This window comes from Alosa pseudoharengus, unplaced genomic scaffold (genome assembly GCF_046254945.1).
Source record: "Alosa pseudoharengus isolate Yale_2024_CS ecotype anadromous, Long Island Sound unplaced genomic scaffold, YU_APseudo_1.1 YU_APseudo_1.1_scf_4, whole genome shotgun sequence".
NCBI classification, from domain to species: Eukaryota; Metazoa; Chordata; class Actinopteri; order Clupeiformes; family Clupeidae; genus Alosa; species Alosa pseudoharengus.
In genome coordinates, this window is record NW_027468774.1 from 37,029,283 (window position 1) to 37,040,623 (window position 11,341).

At 43.3% G+C, this 11,341-nt stretch overlaps 1 protein-coding gene across 1 annotated transcript; it reads right to left on the reverse strand.

The window, feature by feature from the left end:
• Positions 1–1,364: 1,364 nt before the first annotated feature.
• On the reverse strand, positions 1,365–10,645 carry znf598 (zinc finger protein 598). The gene is made up of 12 exons (XM_076266145.1): positions 10,343–10,645; positions 9,196–9,308; positions 8,226–8,355; positions 7,894–8,105; positions 7,064–7,281; positions 6,451–6,568; positions 5,762–6,087; positions 5,541–5,601; positions 4,454–5,331; positions 3,223–3,385; positions 2,789–2,933; positions 1,365–2,479 (listed from the first exon to the last, which is right to left on the reverse strand). Exons 1-12 carry the CDS (start codon positions 10,514–10,516, stop codon positions 2,108–2,110), a joined length of 2,910 nt encoding a protein of 969 aa, XP_076122260.1. The 5' UTR covers positions 10,517–10,645; the 3' UTR covers positions 1,365–2,107.
• Between the last annotated feature and the right edge of the window lie 696 nt (positions 10,646–11,341).

Genomic DNA, 11,341 nt, shown 5'->3' on the forward strand with positions numbered 1-11,341 from the left:
TTGTCCTCTGCCTTCGAGTGGATACTGTGATCTCCGGTAAGTGAAGGCGGCACACTTAGATGTTTGCTACTCCAGAGCTAACTTGCAATGCAATTTGCCATAGGTAGTTAGCTTCAATTAACAACCGGATCTCCTTATATGGGCAAAGATGGCCGTTTTGGATCTTTTTTGTAGGCGAACTTCAGAGGTCTATTGAACGTCAGATCTCACACAGCCCTGCTCTGATTGGACCAGAAGACCCAGCAGCTGTGGATTTGCAGATTTGTGCAAAACAAATACATGTAACAGGCTCTAGGTGCAGGGTTGTTTCTAAACTGGCTGATTTATGTTGTTCTGTCGGAGCATAGTGTTGGTTTCAGTGAATATGATCAAAAAAAATCTTGCCAACTGCAGCTTTAACAGCATCTTATTCAGCAATGTGGTAATCAGGCATTCAAGAAATCTTTCTACCTGAAACAGTGCAGCTGGGACACTTTGACCAATTTGAAGTCAACCAATGGACATGTGAAAAGCTGCTTCCACAAAGCCAGTCTAATACACCTCTGAAGTTCGCCTACAAAAAAGAACCAAAACGGCCATCTTTGCCCATATAAGAAGACCCGGTTGTATATTGAAGCTACCTATGGCAAGTTGCATTGCATTGCTCTGAGGTAGCAAAAATCTAAGTGTGCCGCCTTCACGTACCGGAGATCACAGTATCCACTCGAAGGCAGAGGACAAAAGTGTGTTCAGGAAAATGTCTGCATTTCAGACTTTTTCATCCACGCGAGAGTTTAACAGGTGCGATAATTCAAAATCCCCATGTTATTTTCCCATAGGAAAAATCGCTAGATACCGGACGTCAAAGATGGCAGCTTTTTTGTAGGCGAACTTCAGAGGTCTATGAAAGTTTGAATGTTGACGATCGGTCATAAGGGGTAGCTTCTCATATTTATGATAAAAAGACTCCTTGACTTTCCTTGCCCACTTTCATCTCTATTCCTATGGCTCATGATAGTGTGACAGGTGTGTAATATATGTGGAATATATAATGTTCTAACTCTGGATGAAACTGCTCACAGCTGTATGAGCCAAACATATGCAATATGTGCAATATCAAATGTTAGTGCAAGACTGCACATTTAGTCTTTAAAAAATGTGTACTAAATATGTGTGCTTATGCGTACTAAACAGTGATGACAGGTTGGCTATTGTTTGTGAATGAAAAGTTTAACCTAGCAACCACGGAAATAGAGTGACATTGACCAGTGCAAAGGTGCTTTGTGTAAAGGCATGAAATAGGCTACATCTGTCTATCAAAGTAAAATTACACTCAACAAGCTATCGAAATTAAACACAGATCATTTTAGACAGACACCCTCCTCTTCATGTTGTATGCCTTTTAATTGTTTGCATTTTTGTTCACATGACGTTAACCTCATCATTTTTTTGTTGTTTTTCAATTAATGTAATGAGTTGTGAGGGATGATTGTGTTCAGGTGGGGAAAATGCTTAAATAAATACAGTTTAGTTTTCCCAAAAGGCAAACTCGATAAAATTCTTTCAAAAATTAAACATATTTAGAAAATAAATCAATACAAGCAAATTGAAAAGACTTCGGCTAAAATTAACAACTTGCTAATTTTGCCACCGTTTTCATTTGAACTTAACATTTGGGTGACAAACTCACCTGTTTAAAACACGGCCCCCCGATGAACAGCAAGATTAGCATGGATTATACCATGTGGGTTTTAGAAAAAAGATGACTTGCTTTAGCTTTTCAAAAATGTTCAAGTAAAGATGACTTATTTTGCTTAAACAACAAAACAACTGTTAGTCCTGCTTGTTTGGAAGGGGAAATGAAGGACCCCTGGACTGATCAGGTTATCTCCTTTCTGTAACATAGGGCCTACATTTCCCAGAATCCAACACAGGCTTATTCACATTCCCCATTCACTCTTACATCAAGATCACACCCTCACTGGTAGAAGCACTCAATCACTCTCCTCAAGCCTTTTAATAAAACACTCTGGAGATGCTCTGGGTCATCTGAACTAGCAGACAGAGCTGGCTGTGGCTGTAGCTGTGTGGCTGTGCATGTGAGCGCAGGCAAAAAGGACTTTATTTATTAGCTAATGATCTTACTGATGGCCTGCAAAGAGGGGAAGTCCTCCTCGCCCCCCATGTGCAAGGTCTTGTGGGAGTTGAAGTCCTTCGGGGCAAGCACCTGCCTACAAGTGGGGCACACCTGGCAGTCCAGCTCGGACCCTGGGCTGGGCGAGCTGGTCTGCCAGGCCGTCTTCTTCTTGTTCTTCTTGGCCTTGGCTGCACCGCCACCCTGCTGCTTCTCCAGGGCCTTGAAGTCCCCGTGGGCAGTGAGAAGCTCCTGCTGCTTCTGCGTGTCCGGCAGCAGCACCAGCAGCTCGTTGAAGACCCTGTTGAAGTTGTCGCCCAGCAGCTCCTGGCAGCTCCTGTGGTACTGGGCCGCTGAAATCACACCCTTGGAAGGTTAAGGGAAAATGAGGACAGGTCATTATTAGTGCACACTACTAACTTCACACAAACCAATTACACTGATATATAGCAAAGCAGATGTGCTCTTTTCTTCAGAAAATAGAAAACCTCTCAGTAGGAGGGCACATACAAAAACTCACCATTCCAGTTCAGTATGATGAAAATATAAGGCAATACACAAAACACTACAAAAACTAAATCTTATGAAATTATTCTCACATCAAAAATAACTCTCAAATCATTTCAAAATATTTCAGAGACTAGGGTCATCTTAACAAATGGAGGCGTTTGTTACCTGTCGGAATTGGCCAGAGTAATTCTTAAACTCGTTGAACTTAGACTCATCGTTCTGAAGGTAGTTTTTGATAGACTGAATCAGGTCCATGTTTCTCTTTTGGAAATTGTCAGGTTTGAGGTAGGTCCCAAGAGACTGTGTTGGTCTGTGGAAGAGACATACATAATATAAATGTATGGCTGGTCAGACCATTTAACTGTCTGCTTTCAACAATCAAGATTATGTCACTGCACATGAACTACTAAGTATTCCATCGAGATGGAGCATAAACAATACCAGCCACTAAACAAACATGCTAAGTCAGAAGGTAGAGGTGGTGTAATCTGATTGGCTGTTTAGTGCAAATATCAACAACCTTTCACAACACTAAAAAAAAAAAAGAAAACACAGAGTGCATCTTTACAAGCAGAACCGGGCAAACAGGATTCACCCACCGATTGGCAGCAGTAACAGGAGGATCCACAACATTACTGTTGAGAGGAACACCTGTAAATCCAGGGGGAGGTTTGGTGACCATGGCAGCTACACCCCCTAACCCAGGCGGTGGAGGTGGAGGTGCAGTCTGTGTACTCTTCAAGGGGAATGCGCCTTTGAAACCTGGGGGGTGGAAGGACATCAGCAAACCATCACAGTATGGTATTGACATACGCCCACAATAGGGTGGGCCTTTCTCTCTTATCAGAACAGTTAATTGGATCAACTCGCAGATAAACTGAAACGAGCATCTTATGGAACTCTTCATCAATGACATTTCTTTGGTGGCTAAAGCGCTCCGCACATAGGTGCTGACATGAGTACTCTGCTTTCGACTTTCCATTACATTCGATTTCATTGCTTTCAATGCAACTCCGCACAGCAGCGGCGAACTTTGCCTTTGAACTTTGGATTACGACTATTTATGGGGTTTTTTTGTTGATGCCACGCAGTAAAATCCATTGTTTATCCAATGCTTCAAAATGTATTTTCGATGATATGCGCGGCAAGTAATTATTTGCAGAGCGCTTAATGCTGATAGGAGTGTCAGCAAATGACAGCCTACTCTAAGAGCATATTCAACTCTCCTTTTGTGTTCCTGTAGTAACTGGTATTTGTCTGTGTTCATCACATCATATCTGTTCATCACACACAGAAACCTTGTGAACTGAAATAAAATTGTACCATTAAGTTGCATTGCCATTGTATTTCCAAAACTGGATCTGCTAGAACACAAAAGTGTACATCTAGGCTAGTTATGGCCATCAACAACCATCCCAACCTTCCTGTCGCTGTCCAGCCCAGCTCACAGTCCCCATTATCGTTTTTGATCAACACCCTGCGGGCCAAAGCCCTAATCTCTTCACTCAAAATAAATTAAAAGGTGGAACTTTGCCTTGTTGTCAAAGATGTTTTTAACATCCTGATAGATCTAGTCTATAACCTGTTACAAATACAATCAATGACATTCAAGATTTGAGACACAATAGACTGTTAAGTTAACGAGCAAATGAGTGCTTAAAATGCATTTATCTAATGATTCCGATAACAATGACTACAATGAACAGGGCACACTGAGAGTCATGCTTGCTTGTTCGTGCAGTACCAAATGAGCTTTCAAGCAAAATACTAGTTTTTTGGATAAACTATCCCTTAATACTCATCCAAAAGAGAAACCTAGAGGTACTGTACCAGGTGGAGGTTTTTTGGAGATGAGGGCAGGGAACTCTTCCTCCATGGGCAGGGGTGGAGAGTCTGACGCTGGCAGTGGTTTGGTAACAGGAGGCTGCTCAGTAGGGGCCATGGTGTAGCCGCTGCTCTGAGCCTTCATGGGCCTTTCCGTGTAACCGTTCATCATAGAGCTCGACTTGGGCATCCCAGCGGGAGCGTTGGGGTTCAGTGCAGAGGCTTTAGGGACGCCGGTGTCCGGTGGCTTGCTTTGCGGGACGTTCTCTTTGTGAGCAGCACTGGACGCCATTCCGCCCAGGTCCGTCGGTGCCCCCGGAGGACCAGAAGAGGAGGGGCCGGATGGCTTCTTCTTCTTGCCCGCCTTTGTGGTGCTAGGCTGGGGAGCAGGGCCCCCCTTCACGGTCAGGAGCGAGGAGATGTCCAGCATGGTTGGCACTGCCCGGATCTCCTTAACCGTCTTGCCTGGGAGGGGATCCTCCTCGTCTGACGAACACGGCGACTTGATTTTCGGGGCGGGTTTGGGAGCCTCGGTAGTGCCGAGCTTCTTCTTGCGTTTGGATGAAGATGAGGAAGAGGAGGAGGATGAAGGCAAGAGAGGTTGAGGGCCACTTGAAGAGCCGTGGGCGGACGCAGGGGGAGTGGCGGGGGTTTTGGTGGGCAGAACCACCGTCTTGCTTCCGGCCCATGCCGACCCAGAGCTTTCGGGCGGTTTCCTGGGTTTGATTTTAGAGATGAGCGCGGGGAAGTCTTCCTCCTGAAAGGATGATTTGCTTCGGGGCGGCGCACTGTAGGCGGGCGTCATCGGTGCGGAATGCAGCGCGCTAGAGAGGCTGGGGAAGTCATCCTCCTTCAGAGTGACTGGAGCGGGTTTGATTGAGCTGCTACATACAGAGAGAGACAGAGTCAGAGTCAGAGTGAGAGAGAGAGAGAGAGAGAGAGAGAGAGAGAGAGAGAGAGCGCGAGAGAGAGAGCAAGAGAGAGGGAGAGAGAGAGAGAGAAAACATGTTATGTCATGTTATGTTATATCATGTGTGATCCATCACCAAACCCAGGAAACAGAAAAGGTATGCCAAGCTGAGCACATGCTTACCTCATAATGGGGTAGCCAGGGAAGTCATCTCCTGTAAGTGAAATGTTTCCCATCGGTCGACCTGAAAAACAAAGCAAATAATAATCCTCCTTTTCCCAAAGCATGAAAAGCACAGCAAAAAGAGCAGGAAACTAATGACTCAAGGACAGAAAAAGAATATGGAACCAAGACTAGAGTGGCTAGAGTGCGTTTTATGCTAACTTCACACTCTCAGTCCTCACCTTGCGCTTCACTGGGCAGTTTTGCAGTGCCTCTGGCGTTCCTCATCTCCTCTGGGTCCATCCTCTCGCGGGGTTTCTGCGGGCCTTTCTCAGCAGCGGGCCCTCGCTCTTCCTGCCCCCTCCTGCTTGGCCCTCGCTCTTCCTGCCCCCTCCTGCTTGGCCCTCGCTCTTCCTGCCCCCTCCTGATTGGCGCTCGCTCTTCCTGCCCCCTCCTTATTGGCCCTCGCTCTTCTTGCCCCCTCCTGCTTGGCCCTGGCCCTGCTTGGCCCTCCTGCATGGCCAGCGAAGCCTGAAGCGCCGCCGCCACATCCCTCTCCTCCTCCTCTCTGTGTGCACACACACGCACACACACACACTCACATTTAGTGTAAAACCAGCTCTTCACCACCAGAGCTTTTCCCCTGCAGCATGCCATGCACTACGACTTTGACGCCACCTTCAGTCATGCGTGAGGAAATCCCGCTCTCAACAGTCACCACTCATTTACCATGGGCAATGGCACAGAGCAGGGGGACGTACTAGAATTAAACTGTTGTCCATAGAAAATAAATGCCAACCAGAATTTGATCACATACTTAATGTGTACAAAATGAGTAATACTAACCAAGTCACTGCAATAATTTATGTGATAAAACACTTTTCTCTGAATCTGAGGGGCTGGTATGCGGCGACTGGGAATAAGTTCTTACCGGTTGTATCTCCAGCTCTTCCTCATGTTCTGATGAGTTCCTGGGGCCCGTGCTCTGCCTCCTCGGCCGTGCCTATTGAAACGCTCCACCTCGTCGTAATCTTCACCCCCTACCATACCTTAAAAGAAGAACACAATGACAGCCAGTGAATGGGAGGGAACCTAAATCATTGCCAAACTAATCCTCAGCAGGAATCTGTTAGGTAAAATTGCACCTATGATCGCACAGCAATGAATAGTCAGATAAAGACCCTGAACATGTGTAATGTGCAGCTCTTGTTGTCAAAAAAATCAACTTGATCTTGGACTTGATCTCAGGTGTCCCAGGAGATTCTGTGTCTACTGCATTTATTTACATCTCTTAGAGCCTGACAAATAAATATTAAGGCATAATACATGAAGCAAAGAAACATTACATATCAAATACACAAAATACTAATCAAAACTGTTGTTTCCCTCCCTGTCTTAACACGATGGCATCATTATAGTCTGCCTCATTTAATTGCACTTTTACATCCTCAAACACTGCCTTTGAAGTACACCATTGCCCTCTCCTCCTCCTCAGTTCATTAACAAAACCATGGGGGGAGGACAGCAACCGCTGTCACCATCACCTTCATTCCTTCTCTGCTGACGAGGGGCGTAGCTGAACTGCAGGTCAATCTGTCGGTTCTGACGAGCCTCGGCCCGGTTCTTGCTGTGGGCAGCAGCCTTGTGGGCTTTGTAGTCGATCTCGGAGCGAAAGGCGTGGGTGAACTGCTCCGTGCTGCAGCGGCCTTCCTCACAAAGGTAATGGCTCTCCCGGAAATGCTCCATGAGGTACTGATAATCGCTGTAGAAAAGTAACCCGTTTTAACTTAATAGCTCGACAAGGACGACAATCACATAATGTGTGTGTTTGGGAATTACTAGTACATAAATACATTACTCTCCAATGTTGGATAGTTTGGATAATGTTGGATGCTTCACCACTTCATGTCATGTTTCTGTAGCTACAGTATCCCTACTCCTGTTGCCAATGGCCATTATGGTATCCAAAAGGTTTGAGGAAGATGTTTATAAATCTGATAACCTTTAACCCAGTCATTTGGGAAACATGTTAAAATACCTATGAATTTAAATTTTTTAGAAGGTAAATGAGTTGAAAGAAACCTATAAAAAGCATACAAATCTTATTCAGCGGTTTTGGGTGGAGATCAGCTATGTGAATACATGGCATGCTACTACTAACATAAAAGCTCTCGGCCATGTCCATTTTGTCAAAGTAGCTCTCGGAGAAAAAAAAGGTTGGAGACCCCTGCCCCTACTGGGGGTTGCACTGCAGGACCACAGCACATATGTAGAGGAGGATGTGTTGTATTTCTGACTTGTAACCACGGAGAAGAATAGTGCATCTTAAAAAAAACTAAAGTCAGTATACACCAACAAGTTTCTAATCATCCACCTGTAGTACTCTTGGGCTCCATCTGCATCGCAGAAATGGCAGAAATAGTGGTCTCTCCGCAGATGTTTCAGGAGCTCGTCGTTATCCAAGTAGCGTTCATCACAGAATTTGCAGAGGGGGTGCCCTCGGTGAGATGTGTCGTCTGGGTCCCCTTGTGTTCTATGTCGAGCCAAGTCTTTGCGGTTGTACCATTTTTTCTCATATGAAAATATCTGAGGGAATGTGACAGAAAATAAGTTATATTAACAGGACAACCACCCCAACCATTCCATGTGGCACCAAAACAGGACAACCATCCCAGCAATAAAAACACGCAAGTATAGCCTAATTACCTTCAAGTGCTTGACACAGATTTTGCAGCAAAATAGTTCATGCTGTTTTCTCATGTGTTGTTCCAACTCTTCAAATTTAGAAAAAACCTTTGGTTCCTGACACTGTGGACACTCTGATAACAAAATTCGCCTGCAATGGGGATTGAGAAATACCTATCAAACACTGGCACACATAGCATATACAGTGATGGCCAAAAGTGTTGGCACCCATGCTAAAGTTGACTGAAAAGAGGAATATAAAATCATCTTTTGGAAACTGATCTTAATGCCTTAAGTGAAAAATGAGCAAATATCTAACCTTTAAGGACACCAATTTTCTTAGTGAATGAATAATGTATCATAAATAAATAAATGTTCTTCCTTAAAATACAGGGGTCATAAGTATTGACACCCCTGGAATTAAAATCATTCATCATACCTAGAGATTGGCATGGGTGTTATTTCAGTTAGCCTATTAGCTGGTTTGATGCTCATTGAGCTCAATGCAAATCAAACCAGCTAATAGGCTAACTGAAATAACACCCATGCCAATCTCTAGGTATGGTGAAGGGTATGTGATGATGTGGGGCTATTTTAATTCCAAAGGGCAAGGTAACTTTATCAGGATGCACAGTATTCTGGATGCATGAAATAACTGGCCTTTAAAAATAAAAATCTGCCTGTCTCTATGGGAATTTAACATAGGTGTGTCAATACGTATGACCCCTGTATTCTAAGGAAGAACATTTATTTATTTATGATACATTATTCATTCACTAAGAAAATTGGTGTCCTTAAAGGTTAGATATTTCCTCATTTTTCACTTAAGGCATTAAGATCAATTTCCAAAAGATGATTTTATATTCCTTTTCAGTCAACTTTAGCATGGGTGCCAACACTTTTGGCCATCACTGTAGCATACAAAACACAGTTAGAAATCAATGAAAGACATTCTCACATAATTTATCAAAGAATACACAACCACACTTACCGGTACTGTGCATAGATCTTTGCATCATTGAAATAGATGTCATTCTTCTTCTCACACTGAAACTGATCAGTTGAAAGTGATGAAAAAGGTTGGAGTCTTTTGACAAAGATAACCTGGAATACAAACGGTAGAAAATTAAATTCATGGATTGATAGGGACATCAGCAAGCCCAACACAACAATCCACAGAATTGCTTCCTACTCAATTCCTACCCTTCACTTGAATAATTATCTCACCCTTGGTATTTGCCCAACGCTATGTCATTTTTCAAATACAACTGACGCTTCATAAGAATCTCACACGTCATTCTTTTCCAGTGGATAAAAGGCCGTTCAGGTAAAAGACTGGTGTTAAGTTTATGCAGTGCCGCCGTGAGTGAGTTAACATTTCCACTCCAAATCATTCCGCTGTTCCAAGGTGGCTGGCTGACATGCATTCACAAAGATAATAAAGGAATGACACGTTGTACAACAGCCCGACCTGGTTGTTAAGTAATCTTACTACAAGTGATTGCATAATCCTACCAACTCTGAACCACTGAAGTTGATGTTACTAGCAGGATGAGTTATCGATAGGTGTGCCAGATAGTTCACCATCATCTAAGCACTTAACGTTGGACAATTAATAACCTGTAGTTTGGTTGAGAGGAAGACGAAATACTTATCACCTAACCTACACAACAACTTAACGACACAGAGACATAAATCCACGAACTTATGGCTAACGTTAGATATGGACGTAGCTCTATATAGGTGGGTCTAGCTAGCGATAATAGCTCACAATAGAGGTGTTGACGTTAGCAATCGAAGTTTTTAACTTAGCTGACAGTGTGTAACTATGCAAATATGAATCACGTAAGCTATTCTCTTCGTGTGACCGACTACTCATCTATTTGACAATAATGACTATTATGGGCAAGTAACTAATAGAGCTAGCGGTAAAGCTGTAACGCTATCTTTCCAAGCTGTCATTGCTATGTAGCAAGCTAGCTAAGTGGGCCAAACATTAGCTATAGATAACTAGTGTCCTTCCGCTAACGTTGGCATTAAACTCAATAAGTAACCTTGTGCTTCATTAGTGCAGTTAATCACTGGAAACAAGAGGTCTTTATGATGATTAACTTAGCATGTCTTAGTTAGCTACCAACCTTGTCAAGTTCCTCCCGGCAGACGGCGCAGTATTTTTGCTCACATAGCACCCTCATCTTGGTGGAGCAACGGTAGCACACCGGGTGATCACATTTTCCTAGAGCGAAAATCTCGATATCTTGACAGCAGAGCACACATGTGCGTTCGGTTTCTTTCATAGATGTTGATTCCATGGTGTAAAGGCACAAATTACAAACAGATAGGTCTACAGATGTGAAATCCAAGTATTAGCTCTGAAATCCCGAGAATTGTGGGTCTCTCAAGCTTGCGTTGTTGGCTAGTTATGCTAACTTTGTGTTGGGTGGTTGGGTGGCTGACGACGATGTGCCTGCTTACGTAACAGCATGTACCAATGCATTGTGGGTCAATTAAATCTCGTGCTGTCTACAGGCGTTCTAAAATATGTGTCATGCTAATAAAGCTCACTGGAATTGAATTGAATTGAATTGAATGGTGAATTTATGGCTGTCTTATGTTAGATTTTTCAGTGCATTCCTAGTCTTATTTTAGAAAGTGCAGCTTCTCAACGTAGCCGTCCTGAAAGTTCACTGATGTGTTATGATAACATTAGCCTATGTTATGGATGTGTTATAAAGTCTTGGCTTTTAAATCCTCAACTTTAGTCTAGTCGTGATCCCCATAGGCCCAATAGTAAACCCAGAAATGTTGAGTACCCTAAAGTTTTATTGCAGAAATGTCATCTATAGGCCTAGTGGGTGGAATTCAACTTGGTTGCCTAAAGTTGCACTTTGGGCAATTTGCATAATTAGCATAAATAGGCAATTAAGGCGAGGCAGTACAGGTGAATGGGGTAAAAATTTTAAATAATAGATATCACCATGAAACTTTCTGAGTTGATTACTTATGTTAAGATGAGAAAAAAATGTATTGCATGTTTTTTATAATTTAATGTTTACATATGCAAATGAGGCCCTCTCTCATTAAAAATCCTCTAATTTGCATACACACAAAAGCAGATAGTGTGATAAAGCCAGGCT

Excerpts from the sequence above, each read along its gene's own strand:
- znf598 (XM_076266145.1), bottom strand. The coding sequence starts at position 10,516 with ATGGAATCAACATCTATGAAAGAAACCGAACGCACATGTGTGCTCTGC. Across the intron at positions 6,088-6,450 it reads AAGAGCTGGAGATACAACCG|AGAGGAGGAGGAGAGGGATG; the intron begins GTAAGAACTTAT and ends GTGTGCACACAG. Across the intron at positions 2,480-2,788 it reads ACTCTGGCCAATTCCGACAG|GGTGTGATTTCAGCGGCCCA; the intron begins GTAACAAACGCC and ends TAACCTTCCAAG.